This window comes from Callithrix jacchus, chromosome 18 (assembly GCF_049354715.1).
Source record: "Callithrix jacchus isolate 240 chromosome 18, calJac240_pri, whole genome shotgun sequence".
In the NCBI taxonomy this organism is placed as follows: domain Eukaryota; kingdom Metazoa; phylum Chordata; class Mammalia; order Primates; family Cebidae; genus Callithrix; species Callithrix jacchus.
The window spans coordinates 40,767,761-40,792,535 of NC_133519.1; the positions used below are offsets into that span (position 1 = coordinate 40,767,761).

The 24,775-nt window shown below is 42.2% G+C and overlaps 1 protein-coding gene across 3 annotated transcripts; it reads right to left on the bottom strand.

Moving 5' to 3' along the window:
• Positions 1-516: 516 nt before the first annotated feature.
• Positions 517-22,040, bottom strand: RNASEL (ribonuclease L). Of its 3 annotated transcripts, none has more exons than XM_035279757.3 (7): positions 21,948-22,040; positions 17,557-19,200; positions 16,352-16,410; positions 8,667-8,908; positions 7,828-7,960; positions 2,982-3,118; positions 517-2,313 (listed from the first exon to the last, which is right to left on the bottom strand). In XM_035279757.3, the coding sequence occupies exons 2-7, from the start codon at positions 19,034-19,036 to the stop codon at positions 2,127-2,129; spliced, it is 2,238 nt and encodes a 745-aa protein (XP_035135648.3). In that variant the 5' UTR covers positions 19,037-19,200; positions 21,948-22,040; the 3' UTR covers positions 517-2,126. The 3 variants fall into 3 exon arrangements, with proteins under 3 accessions (XP_035135648.3, XP_035135647.3, XP_035135646.3); XM_035279756.3 differs by having other exon boundaries at positions 7,828-7,951; positions 16,352-16,437; XM_035279755.3 differs by having other exon boundaries at positions 16,352-16,437.
• Positions 22,041-24,775: the final 2,735 nt, after the last annotated feature.

Sequence of the window (24,775 nt, forward strand, 5' to 3'; positions counted from 1 at the left end):
CTCATGGCATCATCATGGGTATTGCTGGAAAGTATAAGGCTCTCGGAAAGAGTACGAGCTCAATGAGTTGTAGCTTTCTGAGTATCACCATCATGCTCTCACCTGTGTTGCTTGTCTGGTGCATTCTGGGTGGGCAACCTCCTGTCTCCTCTATACAGCTGCCTCCTCTGCTTGGCAAGCCTGGGCACAGAATCGGCCTGCCTAACGCAGGACCTGGTATGAACTACATGCTCAATGAAATGTTTGCGGTGACGACCACTGAACGAGAAATGTTTGTAGAGAAGTGTCAACGGAAACTCAGAGAATCCAAACAGTGGGGAATTCTCTCTCTCCCTGCACGCCAGGCCCACGTCTTTCCAGAATAACCAGAGAGGCAAAAATAGCTCCTTTTCCCATTTTCAGAGAGCAGGACGTCCTTTCTTAAAACTTACCCAGGTATTGTTTAGGAAGCATTTTCTATTGCAGATCTCACCACTCCCTTAAGTGGAAATGCCGCTTAAAGAAAATCAGACTAAATAAGATGATTTAAAGTTTTATTGAGTAAGCTCCACAGGTGGGCATTTTGATTGACATATCCAGGTACTCATTACAAATCAGACAACCAAAGCTTCATTTTAAAAGTTAAAGCAATCTTGCTGCTCATAACATATTTTTTAAGCCTTAAATGTGTTCCTAACCAACATTTAATTTCATTCAGTGATATCTAGTTATCCATTGCTAGACACCTCCTTTTCAGAAAGAACTTAAAGGTACTGTTTTATTCCCATTACAGAGCTCCATCTAAATCACCACAATGAGTCATGGAAAGAACGCCAGACTTAACACCAGAAAATCTGTTCAAATCAAGATAGAAATACTTCCCAGCTATATGTCCTAGAGTAAATCAAAATGCTTCTAACCTTAGTTTCCTCATGAGCAAAACAGGATAGTGAAGTTGACCTTAAAGGATTGTTTTGAAAATTAAATGAAATAAAATATACAGATGTAATGTATACATTATAAAGCACCTGGAAAATGCAAGGCAGTATTATTATTCACGTACAAAGACAGTCCATTCATCATTCAGTGCATATTTATTGAATATTCCCACTTGACAGACTTTTTGCTTGACAGTGAAGATACGAAGTCAAGAAAAGATCGCCATCGGCCTGAGGGGCTGACACTGGAAGGAATTCCATCACTACATATCCAGTCAGAGTAAACAAATCTGAGTTCTTCCTCTGTGGGGTAGTCCACATACTCCACGGTACTGGGCTCTGAGCTAGTTCAAAAGCATCCTAGCCCCTTAAGGCAGGCTTTCTCACCCTCAGCACCATTGATATTTGGGTCTGGATAATTTGTTGCAGAGGCTGTCCCGTGCAATGTAGGTTTGGCAGCATCCCTGGTCTTTACCCACTAACTGCCATAGCATGCCCGCCACAAAGCTGTGACACCAAAAACTTCTTCAGACACTGCCAAATGCTCTCTGAGGGGCAAAATTGCCCCCAGTTGAAAACTACTGCCTTGAGGTCATGGAAAACCAATGCAGTTGGTTCTAGAAGGAATGGAATTCATGCGCCCAGTGCTCAATAAATATTGAATGAATGAATGAGCTTCCTGAAGTCCCTATATATGTTTTGGGCCTTATCCAGAAGAGCCCCAGCTGATAGTTAAGTTTTAAGGTGCCCAAATGAGAAGTACCAACAATACCACATCCATTTATACAGTGCTCTGTATAAATTGAATAATCTTGGGCCAGTAGCTCACACTCTTTGAGTCTCAGGTTCCTCATTTCTTAAATGGGGATAACAATCCCTGTTTTGCAAGATCGTTGGGAAAATTAAATGAGAGAATTGTAACATATGCAGCATTAGGGGTCAAGGCACTCATTCTTTTGGTGCAAGTGACAAAAGGAATCTTAGCAGAATGGCCTCCCAGTTAGTGGGTAAAGCTTATGGACTGGTGCAGTCTGGGCATATACTGCTTTTGTTACAGAATGTGGAATACACTGTGCCAGGGACTGACATATCAGCTATGCAACTCATACCTCACAAGCAGGCTGGTGAGTTAAAAGACCCAGAGCGTTGTGACTTTCCAAGGACTCTACAGCTGATAAGCAGCTCCCTGAACTCCAACAACTCAGTTTATCAGCACCCAGGGCTGGCCAGCCCACCGGCCCCGCCAGCTCCATCACACTGAGGCTTGTTTGGACTGTGGGTGTGGGGGAAATGCTTTCCATATTCTGTGTTCTGCAGTTTGGCATAGACATAGATCACCAGATCTGGAAATGTCTTCTGAAAATACCAGGAAGGATCTCCAATTTTTAATTTTATCCTGAAATAAAACACCAACGGTTCAACATTGCTTGCCCCAAATTATTCTTCCCACTTCACAGCATATAGCCCTGATGATCTCTTTGCTCTCTTGATGTCTAACAGAATGAATAAGGACTTTGGAATCTGACAGAGCAAGACTCCTCCCCTCACTCTTCAACTCATTGTGCAACCTTTGGCCACAGTTTTTCTGAACTTTAAATTGTTCATTCACACAATGGAAATAATGCAATGCCACAATCCTCTACCTACAATTTCAAAATCCAGAAGAGCCCTGAACTGCCAGGTATTTTGTGTTTGCAGCTAACACTTTTGGCAGCAAAAGCTGATCTAATCATGGGGGCTATTTTTAGACACATATAACTCTACATTCACTTTATCCAGCCATCCAGTCTCCTGTGTTACTTCACACAAGGGAGTCACTAGGTCCTGTTAAATTTCCTTTACCATTTTTCCAACAAAAAAATGACAAGGAAGACGAGAGCCTGCTGGACATGCCCCTCCTCAGTTGTAAGGCCATTGTGAAAGAGCCCTTTACAGAGGGAAGGAATTACTTTTCTTTCATCAAAATGAATTTTCTTTTTTCCATCACAGATATGAAACTAGAACTGGATTTTTTAAATTGTTCTCATTCCACATATAAGGTATAGGAATGAAAACGATGCTTACTTTTTATTATTTTCTTCATTAATGTGTTCTCCCAAATTCCGGATGAACTTCAGCAGATCACCCACAGTGTTCTCGTAGCAATTTTTTCTTCTCTTTTTATAAAACATATTCATTTCTTTCATAACATATTTATTAATCTAAAAAAACACAAAAATATGGTAGCAACACAAAATAAATCCTGATGGAATATTAATACCAAAAGACAAAATATAAATTTGAATCTATTCATATATTCTATAATTACCAACTAATTCATAAGGCAAAATAGTAGAAAAATGGAAGTAAACGCTGTATACCAAAATGCTAACTATAACTGTGTCTAGTCTGGGCGTGGTGGCTCACACCTGTAATCCCAGTACTTTGGGAGTCCGAGATGGGCGGATCACCTGAGATCCAGAGTTCGAGACCAGCCTGGCCAACATGGTGCAACCTGGTTTCTACTAAAAATACAAAAATTAGCCAGGTGTGTTGGTGCCCCCGTAATACCAGCTACCTGGGAGACTGAGGCAGGAGAGTCGCTTGAACCTAAGAGGCAGAAGTTGCAGTGAGCTGAGATCACACCACTGCACTCCAGCCTCAGCAACAGAGCAAGACTCCATCTCAAAAAAATTAAAAAATTTTTTTAATTGAAAAAATATATAATTTTGTCTGGATGTAAGATTATAAGTATGTTCAAATTTGTGTCTGTATTTTCCAAGTAAATTGTTTTCATAAGAAATTAAATATATTAAAATATGGTTAAAAACTCTGACTACTGTACTAGGAAATTTGCTCATTATACTACACAATATTTTTATCCTGTGGCCACCCTTTCAAATTCATACTTGATTACATTTCTTTCTTAAAAAGGGCTATTCAGACTGAAACCAGGCCTGGCAACCATGGCCAAAGTGAGTGTTTATTATTATTATTATTTTGTTTTCTTAGGTATATTTCCAAAAGGAATAATTAATATTGTTAAAGTGACCATCCTGCCCAAAGCAATCTATAGATTCAACACAATCTTCATCAAAATACTAACATCATTTTTCACAGAATTAGAAAAAAAAAATGCTAAAATTCATATGAAACCAAAAAAAAGAGCCCAAATAGCCACAGCCATCCTAAGGAAAGAGAAGAAAGTTAGAGACATCACATTGTGTATGATATACCTCCGATTATTCTGCAAGGCTAAGATAACCAAAACAGCACAATACTGGTATAGAAATAGACACATAGATCAATGGAACAGAATAGAGAACCCACAAATAAAGCCACATGTCCATGACCAGCTGATCTTTGACAAAGTCGGCAAAAGCATATGCATACCCTATTCAATAAGTGGTGCTGGGAAAATTAGAGTGTCATGTGCAGAAGATTAAAACCAGACCTCTATCTCTCACTGCATACAAAAATCAACTCAAAATGGAGTAAAGACTTAAATGTAAGACCTGAAACTATAAAAATATTAGCAGAAAACCTAGGAAAAACTCTTCTGGACATTGGTCTAGGCAAAGAATTCATGACTAAGACCTCAAAAGCATAAGCAATGAAAATCAAGAGATAAATGGGGTTTAATTGAACTAAAAACTTCTGCACAGCAAAAGAAATAAACAGAATGAACAGACAACTTGCAGCATGGGAAAAAATATTTGCAAACTATGCATCCATCAGAGAACTAATATCCAGAATTTACAAGGAACTCAAATAACTCAACAATAAAATAAGAAAAATAAAAATAATAACCCCATTTAAAATGACCTGAATAGACATTTCTCAAAAGAAGACATACAAATGGCCAAAAAGCATATGAAAAAATGCTGGACATCACTAATCATCAGAGAAAGGCAAATTAAAACCCCACGAGATATCACCTTATACTAGTTAGAATGGCTGCTATTAAAAAGTCAAAAATAACAGATGTTGGTGAGGATGCGGAGAAAAGAGAATGCTTATACACTGCTGGTGGGAATGCAAATTAGTACAACCTGTAAGAAAGACAGTAAGGAGATTTCTCAAAGAACAAAAAATAGAACTGCCATTTGATCCAGCAATCTCACTACTGAATATCTACCAAAAGAATCTGTTCCTTTTCTTTGTGGTTTTTCTTTTCTTGAGACAGAGTCCCACTCTATCACCCAGAGTGGGGTGCAGTGACACTATCTCAGCTCACTGCAGCTTCTGCTTCACAGGCTGAAGCAATTCTTGTGCCTCATCCTCCCAAGTAGCTGGGATTACAGACATGTGCCACAATGCTTAGCTAAGTTTTGTATTTTTAGCAGAGACAGGGTTTCACCATGTTGGCCCAGGCTGGTCTCAAACTCCTGACCTCAAGTGATCTACTCATCTCAGCCACCCAAAGTGCTGGGATTACAGGTGTGAGCCACTGCACTCGCCCCAAGAAATTTTATATAAAAAACATATCTGCACTCATATGTCTATTACTGTACTATTCACACTAGCAAAGATGTGGAATCCACCTAAGTGTTCATCAACAGATGATTGGATAAAGAAAATGTTTTCTATGTAAAAAATGAATGTTTTATATATATATTTCAGCCACAAAAAGGAAGAATGAAATCATGTCTTTTGTGGACACATGGATGGAACTAGAGGCCATTTTCTTAAGTGAAATAACTCACAAGCAGAAAGTCAAATATCACACATTCTCACTTGTAAGTGGGAGCTCAGTAACGTGCACACATGGATGTACAGAGTGTAATAATAGACAGTGGAGACTCGGAGAGGTGGGGGGGGTTGGAGGAGGGGGAGGGATGAGAAATTACTTAATGGGTACAATGTACATTATTTAGGTAATGGTTGCACTAAAAGCCCAACTTTACCACTACATAATATATCTGTGTAACAAAACTGTATTTGTACCTCCTTAAATTTGTATTTTGGACAAGGTTACTTGTTTCTCCTTGCCTGCAGGTGTCCAGGTTAAGTCCCTTCATATCATAGTAATGTCATCCTCTTTCTTTGTCACCCTCATAGATACAGAGCCATAGATGGCTCTCATATTTAGAAAGAGTTTGGGCTACGAGATCAAGGTGCGACAGTCATGAATCCAGCGGGTCACTTAGGAAGAGTAAGTGATGAAAAGAGCAATGCTGGTGAGGATGCTGCTGACACTGGCCCGGTGCACTCTGTGCAGAGCACCCCTGAGAAATCCCAAGCACGTACGTATGGCAGGATGGGGCAAGTTGAGAACCAATACACTCATTCAAGCTGGAAAACTGGGGCTCCGGGCCTGTGCTGACAAAATTAATTGTGTGACCATGAAAATGGGCAAGTCGACAGAAAAACAAAGTATGAAACGGGAATTGAAAGGTAAAACTTGAAGTCTATCAAAATTCAATATAAGTCCATGGAATTTAGGGAAAAGAACCAATAAATTGGGAAATAAAAGAACGAGTTTCTCTTTCCAGCTCTGCCAATCTCTGACTGTCCAGGCATGCATAATTTGAGTGTGGTCTCTGAGCCTCCATTTCCTTGTTGATTAAATGAGCTGCTGGACTTGACACCGTCATAGCTTTGTGTAGTGGTGTGGCTTGAGCATATGGATACGGCCTCTGCAGCCGTCCTTCCCGGCTTCAAATCCTGGTGCACCCCTTACTGGTTCTGTGTAATTGAAAAAGTTATTTTTCTGTGCCTCCGCTTGCCCATCTGCAAAATATAGATTGTCTCTGAAGTTGTGATAGGATTTAATGCAGTGACTCGTGTAAAGTCTCCAGAACTAAGGCTGCTACATGATCAAGCACTACATAATCATTAGCTATCACTATCATAGCTGCTTTCAAATGTCTCTGTTTCTACAAGTTAAAGTGTTAGCCAACGTTTTATAGACATTCGTTTAGTAAAGAGTCATGGCACATCTACTCCATGCCAGGGATGCAATAACTGGCAAGACAATGAGTAGTGTCTGCCTTCATGGAATTTCAGGTTAGCAAGAAAAATGGCCAGTAATTATGAGTGTGATGTGAGGTCTAGAGACCAGTGAGGGAAGGAAAGCAAAACAAGAATCAGGAGAAGCAGAGTCCCAGGACAGGCCTAGGAAAGGAAGCTGTTGGTTTCCAAGACCTGAAGATTATGGATTCTCCCACAGTGCTTTGCACATGTACCTGGGATGCCAAGCACACATCCCACAGCATCATTTCCATGGGCTTCTCAGCTCCACAGGGATACACTGTATTCTGCTTTGTATGCTCAAGGCCTCGCATAGGCCTAACACATAATTGGTATTGTATAGATTTTTGTTAATTAATAATGAAAGTTCTGTTAGTACTGACTAGATGAATGAGATGGTGAATAATTTTGTAGAGTTCTTAATGCAAGTTAGGTGGAACTTTTCTTAAAGAGAGCAATTTGAAAGATTGTCTTTTCTTCATAGACTATTTCTCCTGGTAGAACGTAGGTCTGTGTGTGGATCCTGAGAGCTGGGCTGTTCACAGGCAGTGGAGGCAGCCAGGCTGTACCTGGACTGATATGCCCCATGGTGAAGCATTTCCCTTGGATTAAACTCTATTTACTCGGATGCTCTTGTTACAATGGTAATAGAATTATCAGCCAAGTGTGAAGAAAGGCTGGTGGGCTGGGATAAGGCCATCCAGGGGGAGTCTGAATAACAGTCTATCAGGGGTGTGTAAGTCTGGATGGGAGAGATAGAAGGCCAGACTCTAAAAGGGGGAGCAGATACTCTGGCAGGGAGCCTAGAGGGCTAGGGATGGGGGGCAGGAGGCAAAATCACCTCTTTCAGCCTCTGGTTGGCCACCACTGGTATAAACTAAGTTAGAAAAACTAACATAAAACTTTACACGGATTCTTATTCCTGGGATAATCCCTGCACCATAGGAATTGTTCATACCTTAGTCGTCCACTTGTCAAAACTTGTGGGAGGTTCAGATGGCCCAGGTTCCAGCAGTTTGAGGATCTCGCTTCCAGGTTTTGGTTTTTTTATGTCAGATTCATTTCCCACGTTCCGAAGTGTCCTATAGCGGCTGAAGAAGACTAAATGATCATGATCATCCCATTCCTCCCACTCTTTCCAGAGAAAAGGAAACTTTAGATTTGGGTGGATTCTGGGTTTTTTTTTTTTTTTTTGGCCTTTTGTGAGGTTTTTTGTTTTTTGTGGGGGCGGTTTTGAGATGGAGTCTCACTCTGCCACCCAGGCTGGAGTGCAGTGGTATGATCTCAGCTCACTGCAACTTCCGCCTCCTGGGTTCAACCAATTCTCCTGCCTCAGCCTCCTGAATATCTGGTATTACAGGCACCTGCCACCATGCCAAGCTAATTTTTTTCTTTTTAGTAGAGACGTGGTTTCACCATGCTGACCAGGCTGGTCTAGAACTCCTGATCTTGTGATCCACCCACCTAAGCCTCCCAAAGTGCTGGGATTTACAGGCATGAGCCACCATGTCTGGCCATATTTTGGGTTTTAACCAAAATAATACAACCAAAACATGTATTCAAAAATTCCGCATGATGGAGGAGGCAAGGATCTCTTTCCTCCCCTCCATCCCTTATTCCTCAGAAATGAAAAGCAGACTACAGAGAGGTTAAATCATCTCTCCAAGGACACACAGCCAGTAAATGCCAAGCTGAAAAAGAGCCTGGGTCTGCTGATTTACACCCTGGACGTCTGTCTGCACCACCTCACCCTCTCCATCCTGCAGGCATGCGACATCTGCTCAAAACTGTACTTACCTCTCCCAAGTCCAAAAGAAGGGATGACCTAGCAGGTCATTCAGATAGTCCCCGAAGGGCACATGTGAGGGGTCACTCAGACAGTCCCTCACATGTGCCCCAGGGTGGAAGAGACGATTAACAAGGTCCTTAGTTTCTTCATCTGGAGAAAGTTGAACCACCTCTTCATTACTTTGAGCCTTCAGTTCCTCAAATGGGATGCTTCCCTTCTTTACCACATAGAGAACCAGCCGTCCAAGATCCTGCACAAAAGCCGTAAATCAAGCCAAAGGTGCTTATGAATTATTTGGATAAGCTTGGAAGGAGTGGTGCAGGATATTAACAAACAGAAGATGACAGGAGAAATTTCAAGGAGTTTGTAGGCTTCTTAGGGAGAGAAGACACAGATTTGTGCATAGAGACCTCTCCAAGGTAGTATATAGCCCACAGCACTTAGTTTTACGAAGAAGAGCAAAAGGTAAGTATGAGTCACAGTTGTCAGGGCAGACTGCTTGGAGGAAGAGGGATTATAGCTGGGCCTTAAATGTATGGACAGAATATAGATAAATTGGGCAAAGGGAGAATGCTTTAAACAAAGGGAGAACTGGAAGCCTGGCTGGGAACTGGGACTTTGGGTCTGGGGCTACGTCATGCGGCAAATAAAAGAGCCAGTCCAGGCCAGGAGAGGCACAGTGATGACCCCAGAGGTTAGGCCACGGCCAGGAGGAAAGGAAAGCAGAAGTTTGCCTAAAGAACTCTTTGCACTAGCCATGAGTCAAGGAAGGAGCTGAAATCTGGTGCCACCAAACCAGGAGGCCAGACATATGGATGGAGAGCTCTTGCCCAGTGGGTTGAAAGTGCAGCACCCTGGAAAACTCTCCAGGAAAGAACTACTCTGACAGGGTCAGAATCAGCCTGGGGGCTTTGGTCCACACAGGCCAATCTCCATGTCCTCTAAGGAGCAACAGCTATTTCAGAGTCTTAATCTTTTTGGCCAAGCTTTTAGGTTCTTCAAACAGAACTGACCTCACTCCTCCCAGTAGTTTTCAGAGAACCTTAGTATCCAGTCTTCTTCAGAGTGTAGCCCATGAGTTTCTGTTTGTGGGGAAAGAAACTTCACTTACTTTGTTCTTAGGTAGAAAAATAACCCCTTGACGAATATTGGAGATATTTGAAATTGCCTCCTGGAGGTATTTGGAGAAGTGACGTGGCACCCTCAATTTATTTACTTATTAAGGTAGTGGAAGAAGAGGGATTCAAAGAGATATAGTAAGGGGCCACAACGATGGCCAGCTCCACACTGACCCAAGCTGTTGCGCCTTCCCCTTGTAATTTTGAAAGCTCTGCTGTGGGAGAGCCCCAGGGAAATGCCATGGTCTGCAGGGGAGTCAGGACAGTGAGGAAGATGGAGAAAGTCTCGAACGTTCTTTTTTTCCTGGTTAAAATAGAATGCCCTCTAATTGCTTATAGGAAATAAGGTGATGGTTAATACTGAGTGTCACTTGATTGGGTTGAAGGAGGCAAAGTATTGCTCCTGGGTGTGTCTGTGAGGGTGTTGCCAAAGATTAACATGTGAGTCAGTTCTTTTTTTCCTGGTTAAAATAGAATGCTCTTTTCTTCCTGGTTAAAATAGAATGTTCTTTTTTTCCTGGTTAAAATAGAATGCCTGGCTGAAATCTGGCAGGTACCCTTCTGGGATGAAGCTACCAGAGGAAGGAACAGGCAGCAATCTTTGCTGTTCTGCACCCCCTGTGGGTGATTCTCTGGCAAGCAGAGTCTGGAGTGGACCTCCAGCAAACTCCAGCAGACCTGCAGCAGAGGGGCCTGACTGTTTGAAAGAAATAGCTTCAATATCAACAGAAAAGACATCCAGTCAGATACCCCATCCAAAAGTCACCAACTTCAACGACAAAAGGTAAAGAAATCCACAAAGATGGGAAGAAACCAACACAAAAAGGCTAAAATCACCAAAAACCAGAATGCCTCTTCTCCTCCAAGGGATCACAACTTCTCACCAGCAAGGGAACAAAACTGGATGGAGAATGAGTTTGACAAATTGTCAGAAGCAGGCTTCAGAAGGTGGGTAATAACAAACTTCTCCGAGCTAAAGGAGCATATTCTAACCCAATGCTAGGACACTAAGAACCTTGAAAAAAAGTTAGATGAAATGCTAACTGGGATAACCAGCAGAGAGAAGAACATAAACAACATGATGGAGCTGAAAAACATAGCACGAGTACTTTGTGAAGCATACACCATTTTCAATAGCCAAATTGATTAAGTAAAAGAAAGGATATTAGAGATTGAAGATCAGCTCAACGAAATAAAGTGAGAAGGCAAAATTAGAGAAAAAAAAGAGTGAAAAGAAATTAACAAAGCCTTCAAGAAATATGGGATTTTGTGAAAAGACCAAATCTACATTTGATTGGTGTACCTGAATGTGATGAGGAGAATGAAACCAAGTTGGAAAACACTCTTCAGGATATTATCCAGGAGAATGTCCCCAACCTAGCAAGGCAGGCCAACATTCAAATTCAGGAAATACAGAGAACACCACAAAGATATTCCTCAAGAAGAGCAACCCCAAGGCACATAATAGTCAGATTCACCGGGGTTGAAATGAAGGAAAAAATGCTAAGGGCAGCCAGAGAGAAAGGTCAGATTAGCCACAAAGGGAAGCCCATCAGACTCACAGCAGATCTCTCAGCAGAAATGAAACCCTACAAGCCAGAAGAGAGTGGGGGCCGATATTCAATATTCTTAAAGAAAAGAATTTTCAACTCAGAATTTCATATACAGCCAAACTAAGCTTCATAAGCAAAGGAGAAATAAAATCTTTTATGGACAAGCAACTGCTGAGAGATATCATCACCACCAGGCCTGCCTTACAAGAGCTCCTGAAGGAAGCACTAAACATGGAAAGAAACAACCAATACCAGCCACCACAAAAATGCACCAAATGGTAAAGAGCATTGACGCAATGAAGAAACTGCATCAACTAAAAGGCAAAGCAACCAGTTAGCATCAAAATGGCAGGATCAAATTCACATATAACAATATTTACCTTAAATGTAAATGAGCTAAATGCCCCAATCAAAAGACACAGATTGGCAAATTGGATAAAGGGTCAAGACACATCCATGTACTGTATTCAGGAAACCGATCTCACATGCAAAGACACACATAGGCTCAAAACAAAGGGATGGAAGAAGATTTACCAAGCAAAAGGAGAGAGAAAAAAAAAAGCAAGGGTTGCAATCCTAGTCTCTGATAAACAGACCTTGAACTAATAAAGATCAAAAGAGACAAAGAAGGGCATTACATAATGGTAAAGGGGATCAATGCAACCACAAGAGTTAACTATCCTAAATACATAGGCACTAAATACAGGAACACCCAGACACATAAAGCAAGTTCTTTATGACCTACAAAGAGACTTAGACTCCCACACAATAATAGTGGGAGACTTTAACACCCTACTATCAATACTAGACAGATCAACGAGACAGAAAATTAACAAGGATATCCAGGACTTGAACTCAGATCTGGACCAAGTGGACCTAATAGACATCTACAGAACTCTCCACCCCAAATCCACAGAATATATATTCTTCTTAGCACCACATCACACTTATTCTAAAACTGACCACATAATTAGAAGATCACTCCTCAGCAAATTCAGATGAATGGAAATCATAACAAACAGTCTCTCAGACCACAGTGCAATCAAATTAGAACTCAGGATTAGGAAACTCACTCAAAACCATACAACTACACAGAAACTGAACAACCTGCTCCTGAATGACTACCGGATAAATAATGAAATGAAGGCAGAAATAAACTTTCTTTGAAACCAATGAGAACAAAGACACAACATACCAGAATATCTGGGACACATTTAAAGCAGTGTCTAGAGGGAAATTTGTAGCACTAAGAACCCACAAGAGAAGCGAGGAAAGATCTAAAATTGACACTCTACCATCATGATTAAAAGAACTAGAGGAGCAAGAACAAACAAATTCAAAAGCTAACAGAAGACAAGAAATAACTAAAATCAGAACAGAACTGAAGGAGATAAAGACACAAAAAATCCTTCAAAAAATGAATAAATCTAGGAACTGTTTTTTTTAAAAGATCAACAAAATAGACCGCTTGCCAGAGTAACAAAAAAGATAAGAGAGAAGAAGTGAATAGATGCAATAAAAATGATAAGGAGGATATTACCACAGATCCCACAGAAATACAAACTACCATCAGAGATTACTACAAACACCTCTATGCAAATAAACCAGTAAATCTAGGAGAAATGAATACATTCCTGGACACTTACTCTCCCTTCCAAGAATAAACCAGGAAAAGTTGAATCTCTAAATAGACCAATAACAAGGTCTGAAATTGAGGTAGCTATTAATAGCCTACCAACCAAAAAAAGTTCAGGACCAGACTGGTTCACAGCCAAAGTCTACCAGAGGTACAAAGAGGAGCTGGTACAATTCCTTCTGAAACTATTCCAAACAATACAAAAAAAGGAAATCCTCTCTAATGCATTTTATGAGACCAACATCATCCTGATACCAAAACCTGGCAGAGACACAACTAAAAGAGAAAATTTCAGGCCAATATCCATGATGAACATTGATGCAAAAATCCTCTATAACATACTGGCAAACCAAATCCAACAGCACATCAAAAAGCTTATCTATCACCATCAAATCAGCTTCATCCTGGGGATGCAAGACTGGTTCAACACACGCAAATTTATAAATGTAATTCATCACATAAACAGAACCGAAGAGAAAAACCACATGATTATCTCAATAGATGCAGAGAAGACCTTTGACAAAATTCAACGGCACTTTATGCTAAAAACTCTCAATAAACTAGGTATTGATGGAATGTATCTCATAATAATAAGAGCTATTTATGACAAACCTACAGCCAATATCATACTGAATGGTCAAAAACTGGAAGCATTCCCTTTGAAAACTAGCACAAGACAAGTATGCCCTCTCTCACCACTCCTATTCAACATAGTATTGAAACTTCTGGACAGGGCAATCAGGCAAGAAAAAGAAATAAAGCATATTCAATTAGAAAAAGAGGAAGTCAAATTGTCTCTATTTGCAGATGACATGATTGTATATTTAGAAGACCCCATTGTCTCAGCCCAAAATCTCCTTAAGCTGATTAGCAACTTCAGCAAAATCTCAGGATACAAAATCAATGTGCAAAAATCACAAGCATTCCTATATACCAATAACAGACAGACAGCCAAATCATGAGTGAACTCCCATTCACAACTGTTACAAAGAGATTAAAATACCTATGGATACAACTAACAAGGGATGTGAAGAACCTCTTCAAGGAGAACTACAAACCACTTCTTAAGGAAATAAGAGAGGACACAAACAGATGGAAAAACATTCCATGCTCATGGTTAGGAAGTGAAAATGGTCATATTGCCCAAAGTAATTTATAAATCCAATGCTAATCCCATCAAACTATCCCCATCTCAATTCACAGAATTGGAGAAAAACTCTTTAAACTTCATATGGAACCAAAAAAGAGCCCACATAGCCAAGACAATCCTAAGCAAAAAAAAAAAAAAAAAGCTGGAGGCACCATGCTACCTGACTTCAAATTATACTACAAGGGTACAGTAATCAAAACAGCATGGTACTGGTACCAAAACAGTAATATAAACCAATGGAACAGAACAGAGTCCTCAGAAATAACACCACACATCTAGAACTATCTAATCTTTGACCAACCTGACAAAAACAAGTAATGGGGAAAGTATTTCCTATTTAATAAATGGTGTTGGGAAAACTAGCTAGCCATATGCAGAAAGCTGAAACTGGATCCCTTCCTCACACCTTATACAAAAATTAACTCCAGATTGGATTAAACATTTAAACATAAGACCTAACACCATAAAAACCCTAGAAGAAAATCTAGGCAATAACATTCAGGACATAGGCATAGGCAAGGACTTCATGACTAAAATACCAAAAGCAATGGCAACAAAAGCCAAAATAGACAAATGGGATCTAATTAAACTCAAGAGCTTCTGCACAATAAACAAAACTTTCATTAGAGTGAATCAGCAACCAACAGAATGGAAAAAATTTTTTGCAATCTACCCATCTGACAAATGACTCATATCCAGAATCTACAGAGAACTTACACAAACAAGAAAAAAACAAACAATCCCGACAAAAAGTGGGTGAAGGATATGAACAGTACATATAGCCAACATATGAAAAAAAGCTCGTCATCACTGGTCATTAGAGAAATGCAAATCAAAACCACATTTAGATACCATCTCATGCCAGTTAGAATGGCGATCATTAAAAAATCAGGAGACAACAGATGCTGGAGAGGATGTGGAGAAATAGGAATGCTTTTACACTGTTGGTGGGAGTGTAAATTAGGTCAACCATTGTGGAAGGCAATGTGATGATTCCTCAAGGATCTAGAAATATAAATACCATTTGACCCAGCAATCACATTACTGGGTATACACCCAAAGGATTATAAATCATTCTATTATAATGACACATGCACACATATGTTTATTTCAGCACAACAGCAAAGACTTGGAACCAACCCAAATGCCCATCAATGATAGACTGGATAAAGATAATGTGGCACGTATACACCATGGAATACTATGCAGTCAGAAGAAAAGGGTGAGTTCACATCCTTGGCAGTGATGTGGATGAAGCTGGAAACCATCATTTTCAGCAAACTAACTAACACAAGAACAGAAAACCAAACACTGAATGTTCTCACTCGTAAATGAATCTTGAACAATGAGAACACATGGACACAGGGAGGGGAACATCACACACCAGGGCCTGTCGGAGGTAGGGGGCTAGGGGAGGGACAGCAGGGGGTGGGGGGATTGGGGAGAGATAGCATTAGGAGAAATACCTAATGTAGATGACAGGGGGATGGATGCAGCAAACCACCATGGCACATGTATACCTATGTAACAAACCTGCACGTTCTACACATGTACCCCAGAACTTAAAGCACAATTTTAAAAAAAATAGAATGCCCTCCTATTGCCTATAGGAAATAAGGTAATGAACTGTGATGGTTAATATTGAGGGTCAACTTGACTGAGGTGAAGAATGCAAAGTATTGTTCCCGGGTGTGTCTGTAAGGATACTGCCAAAGGAGATTAACATTTGAGCCAGTGGACTGGTAGAGGCAGACCCACCTTCAGTCCAGGTGGGCACCATCTAATCAGCTGCCAGCATGGCTAAAATAAAGCAGGCAGAAAATGAAAGAGCAGACGACTTGCTAAGTCTTCTGGCCTTCATCTTTCTCCCGTGCTGGATGCTTCCTACCCTCAAACATCAGTATCCAAGTTCTCCAGCTTATGGACTCCTGGACTGACACCAGTGGTTTGCCAGGGGCTCTGTAGTCTTTGGCCACAGACTCTGAAGACTGCACTGTCGGCTTCCCTACTTCTGAGGTTTTGGTACTCAGACTGATCCACCACTGGCTCCCTTGTTCGCCAGCTTGCAGCCCACCTATTGTGGGACTTTATCTTGTGATCCTGTGAATCAATTCTCCTTACTCCGTTTCATATATACATATATCCTATTAGTTCTGTCCCTCTAGAGAACACTGACTAATACATGAAAGAATATGGAAGCCAAAAGAAGAAAGGTAAACTGGATTGTAGAACTTACCTCCAGATCCCTCTTGGCTTCCTGTGGATCTCCAGTCCACTTGAGGCTCTGATCAAAATCTGCCAGGTAAACAGCATTCTTAGAATCTAAAGAAAAGTTTGCAGAGGCACACTGAAAATACTCATTCTCCATAAAGTGAGAGTCAGTTGATTTATGTAAACATGTAACATGCTGTACAAATCATCATCTCTGTGGAAGGCAATAATAAACCTTATATCTGTATTGCCATTCACCCCTCAAAACACCGCCATGTGCAACACTGTATTTATCTCTTAGGTATCTGTCAAGAGCAGCACTCACATTTTATTTTTTCCAGGCCAATGGATAGGAAGGGATGAGGATAAATTTAAGCAGCTCCTCATTCATGCAATTCCTGTGTCCAAAAGCACAGATTTGTAAAGGAGCTGTTCCCTCACACCGAGCTTAAATCTCAGTGCATGTCTATGGATCGGGTGCGTATTCTGCTTAAACCTTTAGGCGAGAACAGCCTTTCTTGAGCACCTGTGATACACCGAATGACTTACTACTTCATCATCGCACGTAGTCCTCATAGCAAACTTATGAAGGAGGCATTATCAGCCTCAAGTGAGGAAACTGAGGCTCACAGTATCGAGTGACTTGTCTGAGATTATAAAGCTACACACTGCTGAGGCTGGCTTCAAGCCACCCGAATCATCGCCAAAGCCCTGGCTTGTTCCACTGCCCCGGACTGCTTCCTGGGGATTTACGGTCACCTCTGCTTGTTTCCCTCAATGTTATTTTTCTTTCCTTTGCTTGGCTTGGACCAGTGGATTCTAACTTGTTCTGCCTTGGGGTCTGTGTCCTCACTATGTCATATCTTGTCCTGACAGCCTCAGTTCTGACCTCAGTTTTGCCAGTAAGTCTGAAGGAACTCACCTCTAGGAGTCTCAAATTTCTGGAGCTAGTTTGATCCATGAAATGCCTTCATCAGTTTATTGTGCCAGTGGAAGCATAAAGCTAGCCTGGTATTCTATTGGCATCTGCCAACCTCCATGTAGACTAAGAGAACCCAGTATGATTGGTAGCAGGAGACACTGCCCTGTAATTATGAATGTGTTGTAATGATCCTCAAATTGAATAATCCACATTTACTCTAGTCCTTTCCTCTCTGCAAGGAAAAGATTTTCCTTTTGTAAAGAAAGACCTCAGAGTTGCTAAGAGAGAATTGAGGATTGGGGACTCACTTATTAAGATGTTTTGTGGTTGCAGGTCCTGGTGGGTGTATCCACAGGACAAGTGTAGTTCTTGGACAGCCTTAAATATAGATGACAGGACATTTCGGGCAAACACATCTTCTTCATTGTCCACAGCTTCCCCTCTGTGCACATCGAAATACGCTTCCAGAGTCTGCTCACAAAGGGTGACACACACAAACAAGTGGCCCCTGTGGCTCTCACTCCCATAGAAGGTCACCAAGTTACTGTTCTCTCGGCTGCTTTGCAGACAAGACACTTCCTGCCGCGCACGTGTACTCCCCTCACAGAACGTCTTCACAGCTACTTCCTGCTTCTCATAGAACCCCAGGTAGACGCCCCCTTCCGAAGTATCAGCAATTTTGTACTTATCATCAATAAAGAACTTGAGTTTGCCAATCATGGGGCGGTATATTCTGTGGAGATTCTTCAGGGCTGCCCCCCAGCGTGAGCTCTGAGGCTTCCAGTCTTCGGCAGGAGGGTGAAAATGTTCTTTGGCTCCATGATGGAGAAGAAACTTCACAAGGGAACTGTCATAATTCCGCCTCGCTATCATAACCAGATCCCCACAATCCGTACTGGCTCCACGGCTGCACAGCAACTCAGCGATTTCCTTCAGTGTGAGTTCAACAGCAAGCAGCAGCGCCGTCTTGCCTTCACTGTCCGTGTCATCGATCTCTATGTGCTCTTCCTCCAGAAGCCTCTGCACCAACCCCAAGTGCTTCTTCTCCACTGCCAGGATCAGGGGCGTCTTCCCTTTTTCTCCCCTCACATTGACATCAGCCCCGTGGTCCAGCAGCAGGCGTGTAGTCGCCTCCACATTCCTATTGCGAGAGCTCAGGAGAGCACGGATCAAGGCATTTCTGCCCATATTGTCACAGGCATTGACATCTGCCCCCATCTCATCAAGGAGAATCCTCAAGACCTCTTCGTGGCCTTCTTCAGCAGCGTCCATGAGAGCTGTGGCCCCTCCTTTCTTCAGCCGCTCTTGATCCTCCCTTGTCTTTCGCCTCAAATTCACATTTGCTCCTCTCTCATGAAGGAATTGTAGGGCTCTGATCTTACCATACGCAGCGGCTTCCATGAAGGCTGTGAAGCCGTAAAAATCACACTCGTTGACATCTGCTCCTTTAGAAAGAAAAAGTTCCAGCAGCTTCACGTTCCCCTCAATGGCTGCAATGATGAAGGGGGTGGCCCCATTCTTCTTCCTCAGAACAGGGTCAGCACCATGAAGAAGCAGAAGCTTCACAATGTCCTCCCTGCCCATTTGTACTGCGTTATGCAGAGCTGTCCAGCCCCCTTCCTCTTCCTGGAAATTAACGTTGGCCCCGCCTTCCAGCAATTGCCGGACCAGGCCAACATCTTCCTTTTGAACAGCTTCAATCAGCAAGTGATCGTCTTCCACTGTAGCTCTTCTACTGCCGGAGGATGTCGGTTCCCCCTGGAGGTTGTTATGATCCCCAGTCTCCATGACGGTAAATGCCACCTGCTGCCAGTTTTTGCCTTTTTTCGGAGAAAATGCAAACTTATCTCCTTGCACTTAATCGAAGAAGCTTTGAGTGTAAAGTGGGATTTTCTGGCAACAGAGCAGCAGCATGAGCAAGGCACGAGATTCTCAGTCTTCTGACATTCCACCTGGGGATGAAGAGAGGTGCTTTGTAATTTTACAATAGGGAGAAAACACTTGAATCAGAGAAATTAATTATACTAGTATTTTTTTCTAAATATATCTATTTCTTATAAAACTTTTACATTACAGAATATTATAAATATATGTAAATTCAAAATTATAAAATTATTTCTCTAGTCCAAATGCCCAGAAACAGCCAATGTTAATATTTTAGTGTATTTCTACAGAGTTTTTAAGACTTTTGGAATTATACTCTGTAAGTAACTTTGTATCCTACTTCCTTTCATTTATTTTATCTAATTTTTTTTTTTTTTTTTTTTTGAGACGGAGTTTCGCTCTTGTTACCCAGGCTGGAGTGCAATGGCACGATCTCGGCCCACCGCAAACTCCACCTCCTGGGTTCAGGCAATTCTCCTGCCTCAGCCTCCTGAGTGGTTGGGATTACAGGCATGCACCACCATGCCCAGCTAATTTTTTGTATTTTTAGTAGAGACGGGGTTTCACCATGTTGACCAGGATGGTCTCGATCTCTTGACCTCATGATCCACCCGCCTCAGCCTCCCAAAGTGCTGGGATTACAGGCTTGAGCCCCCGCACCCGGGCTTCCTTTCATTTAATGCCATACTATAAGTTATTTCCTATATTATTGCAAAGTCTTGTAAAATGTTGTTCATGGCGGCATAATATGAAATCATACAATTGTTTTATTTCTCTATCACTGAGTGGTTTTCAAAAATAAGTTTTAGCCGGGCGCGGTGGCTCACTCCTGTAATCCCAACACTTTGGGAGGCCAAGGTGGGCAGATCACCTAATGTCGGGAGTTCGAGACCAGCCTGACCAACATGGAGAAACCCCATCTTACTAAAAATACAAAATTAGCCAGGTGTGGTGGCGCATGCCTGTAATCCCAGCTACTCAGGAGGCTAAGGCAGGAGAATCACTTGAACCCAGGAGATGGAGGTTGCAGTGAGCTCAGATCGTGCCATTGCACTCCAGCCTGGGCGACAAGAGTGAAATTCCATCTCAAAAAGAAAAAAAAAGTTCTAAAGCGTTTCCTAAAATTAAAATTTTTAAATAATTCTAAATGATGTTGCAGCTAATTCAGCTTATTTTAGTTTATTTTCTTATGATAGATTTTGTATGATAGACCTCAAAGAATTCAATGACTATTCAAAAGATATGATTGTATTTAGGATTTTTAACCTATATTAACAAATTGTTCTCAATGTCATATAAATATATTCTTACCAGAGATAGCTGGCTTTAAAAAAAAAAAGACCCTGAAAATATGTATACCAACTATTTATCAATAAAAACAAGAAAAACCCTCATTCAATAGGAAAAATACATTTCATGGTCTTTTTCCCTTTGCATTTCTTATGTCACCGGAAGCGTTGGTCACTGCATTTGCTGACTCTGAGCATGTCCTCTTTGTACAACCGTGTGCCCCTATTTAAAGTACAGACAATATCTGACTTATGATGATTCAACTTACCATTGTTGACTTTGCAGTGGTAGAAAAGCAATAAACATTCAGTAGAAGTACACATACAATCATTCTGTTTTTTACTTTCAGCATAGTATTTGATAAATACATGAGACATTGAACACTTTATTATAAAATAAGCTTCGAGCTAAGTGATTTTGTTCAGCTGTAGCCTAATGTAAGTGTTCTGAGCCCATTTAAAGTAAGCCAGGATGGATAAGCTATCACGTTCAGTAGATTGGGGTATTAAATGCACTTTTGACTTACAATATTTTCCATTTAGGATGGGTTTATCTGTATATAACCCCATCCTAAGTCAAGGAACATCTGCAGTAGTGAAAAGAGCTTGTACTCTGACCTTAGAGAGATCTAAGTTGGAGCTTGTGGCTGTGTAATTTTTTACTATTACTTCCTGTAACCTTAGATTGTTGAATCTCAATTTTCTATTTCCTGAAATGGGGACAAAAATAAATACAGTCATGTGTGTAAAGTACATTAAAGTACAGTGTGTTACAAATATTAGGCACTCAATAAATGTTAAAGCTAATTATATCCTTTTATGAAAAAATAAACTGCTTAATGGATTCTGTTCTCCCTACGCATGTGCATATAGCTACTACAGAAAGAGGCAACTGGCAGCTATCAATTTCGTCCAACTGTCAATCAGATCTGAGAATTACAGATTCCATGCAGTCATCAGACAGCCCAAAACTGTTACCTGAATATTTAAATAACTGCAGCTGCTACAGAATTCACAAAGTAACCCTTTTTCAGCAATCACCACTCTTGACAGTTTCAAAGCCTCGGAGGTTAATTGATTAGCCTCTTAGAGGTTTAATTAATCGTGCAACACAAACACTTCAAACAAGGGTTTGTGTAGACAGTCCCGGTTACAGTCAGATGTGAGGGGGGCTGGCATGAACAAAGCCGAGAAGGAGAAGTCAAGGAAGCGCTGAGTGACACATCAGAGCTGAGAGGAGGCGCGCCAGCGGACGTATTGCAACAGACAGTTCTGCTTTCAATTTCATTTTCTCTACGCGACCAGAGATGCCTGAGACACCAGGGACACGGATAAACGATGCGTGGATTGTGACAGAACCTTGGAAGGGCTCTGGAGGAAGATATCTCGGGGTAGCCAACGGCTAGGAGCTCTCCTCCCACATCCCAAGTCCTCCCGCCCCCAGCCTCTCCAGTCCCCAAAGCCCAGTAATTCTTCAAGATCGACTTCTCGAGATTTTCTGATTTCCCTCCTTCTGCCTGCCTTACCTTCTCAACTCAGGCATCTCCATTATTCCTTTGCCAGCCGCTGTGCCTGGAAGACTGATTGCAACCTGAGCCGTTTCCTCCTGCTGCGTCACTGAGCCAGGAGGGTGGAGCCTGGAAAGGAGTGAGGATTGTGGAAGAGGAGAAAAACAGGAGCCGAGCTTCTGCTTGCACACTTTCTGGAGGAAAGCAATGACCACTTATGGTCTGCTGATGAGGAATGTGATGCCCCAGGTCATGTGGCTCACCTCTCAGTCTTGCAACCTTACAGGTGGGAGCAGCCAGCTCCATCCATCACTCTTGCATCCTTTCTTTATCATTGCAATTCCTGGTCTTCTTGGAAGAAAGGAATGTAAAAGACATATTGAGCACCTACTGTGTGCTCAATATGTGAAGAAAGTAAACCCATATTGAGCACCTACTGTGTGCCAGACACAATGCTTTACAGGCAGCAGGTCCCAGTTAACTCCTGAGAATCTTGTTGATTATGAAACTGAGGCTCACGGAAGTTAAGTAAGCGTGAAGCCCGGGCCCTGTGACCTGTCCCAGCTCACTCAGTTCACAGCCCTGAGGCAGTGTGGCCTCCTCAGAAGGGCACCTGGAGACCTGGTCCTACAGCTAGCTCTGTGCCTGCTTAGCTGAGTGAACTCAGACATGTGATTCAACCATGTCAGGCCTCAGTTCTCTCCTGCAAGAAGGTTTTGAAGGTTCCTTTCTGCTCTACAAGTTCTGTTCTTGACCATCTTCCTAGCACTGAGCTGTGTACTGTGTACGTCATGCCGCAGTGGAAAGTGTTCCCATCCCCAAAGAATACCCAGTCTTTCTGGGGAGACAAAGCCCTGAGCTTGTGGACAGCAAGTAGTGCGTGGTCACGTGACAACCACCTGTGCCACGCCATGCAGACCGGAGGCCTCTGCCAGCCCTTACACACCGAGGACTCCCAGACCCCGCTCTCTAGCCCCAGCCTCTCTGCTGAGCTTTAGACCAAAATCTTGAACATGTGTCAAATGGAAACACTCATCTTTTCCTGTCTGCCCATCTTATTTTTTCCATCTCCACAAATGGCACCACCACCTGGAGGCCACCCCTCATCCTCATCCCAACACCGAGTTCCTTGCTTTCATCTGCAGAGGAATGATGAGTCAGGCCCTCGTCATCATGTATAGCAAGAGACTGATGACTTGCTTCCTAGTCCCTCTCCCACTGTCCCACCCTGCATCACTGACTCACCATCATTTCCAGGACACAGTTCAAAATCCTTAACCCAGTATTCGTTTAATTAATACTTAGTCTGTGGGCACTGGACTGTAATCCCAGTACTTGAGGAGGCCAAGGCAGACGGATAGCCTGAGTTGAGGAGTTCAAGACCAGCCTGGCCAACATAGTGAAGCCCTGTCTCTACCAAAAATACAAAAAGTAGCCAGGCATGGTGGTGTGCACCTGTAATCCCAGCTACTCAGGAGGCTGAGGCAGGAGAATTGCTTGAACCTGGGAGGTGGAGGTTGCAGTGAGCCGAGATAGTGCCACTACACTCCAGCCTGGGTAACAGAGTGAGACTTTATCTCATAAAAAAAGGTTGAGCGCTGACTGTGTAACTAGTGACTATTCTGTGTGTCTGGCATAGAGTGATCTACCACACAGGTTCCTCATGAAGTTCTTCTTGGACTTTGCGTCTTAACAAGCAGAAATGGATCATAAACAGTTGAAAAACCCAATAAATCATGATTTCAGGTCACAGTACAGTCCCGGCCTGTCCCTACTTCTCGTGCATGATCAGTGCTAGCCTCCCGTTCTCCATCACCTTATGTCATAGGCTTCTACCTCTACGCCCTGGCCCATGCTGCTTTGCTACGGAACTAACGATAGTAGTAAGAGTGGTGAAGATGTGGACAATGTTGTTAATGACAGACATTTACAGAGCTCTTCAACAGGGTCCAGGAACTGTTCTGAGCACGTTGCATATGTTAAATTACTTAATCTTATCCTTATGACATAGGTACTGTTTTTGTCCCCATTTTGCAGATGAGGAAACTGAAGCATAACGTGGTTAAGTAACTTGCTCTAAGTATTTGATCTGTATCACTGAACATCGCAGAGAAACAGTTTCCCCTTTTTTTCTGGTAGTTTGTTTGTTTTTTTGAGACGGAATCTCACTGTGTCATTGAGGCTAGAGTGCAGTGGTGTGATCTCAGCTCACTCTAACCTCCACCTCCCAGGTGCAAGTGACTCTTGTGCCTCAGCCTCCCAAGTAGCTGGGATCACAAATATGCACCAACATGCCCAGCTGATTTTTCATTTTTAGTAGAGACGGGGTTTCACCATGTCGGCCAGGCTGATTTCTTTTTTTTAAGAGACAGGATCTTGCCGTGTCACCCAGGCTGGAGTGCGGCGGCTGGAGTGCGGCTATAATCATATAGCTCACTGCAGCCTCAACCTCCTGGGCTCAGGTGAACCTCCTGCCTCAGCCTCCCAAGTGACTAGGACCCATCATAAGGCATGTGCCACCATGCCCAACTAATTTTTTAATTTTTTTTTGTAGAGATAGGTTCCCACTGTGTTGTCCAAGCTAGTTTTGACCTCGAGCAATCCTCCAGCTTTGTGCTCCCAAAGCACTGAGATTGTAAGTGGGAGCCATTGCACCCAGCCCCAGAATATCTTCTAAGAGGGAAGCAGGATACTTACAGGGTTTGGGCTTTATGTCAGGTGATTTGAGGGAGGGTTTAAGGAAATAGAGGTCTGTTCTCAGCTGAGTGGTGCCGGCAAGCAGGGCACTTTGCTGCCTTCATTGTGATCATCCAGGAATCACGGGGAACGAAGCGTAGTTACACTGT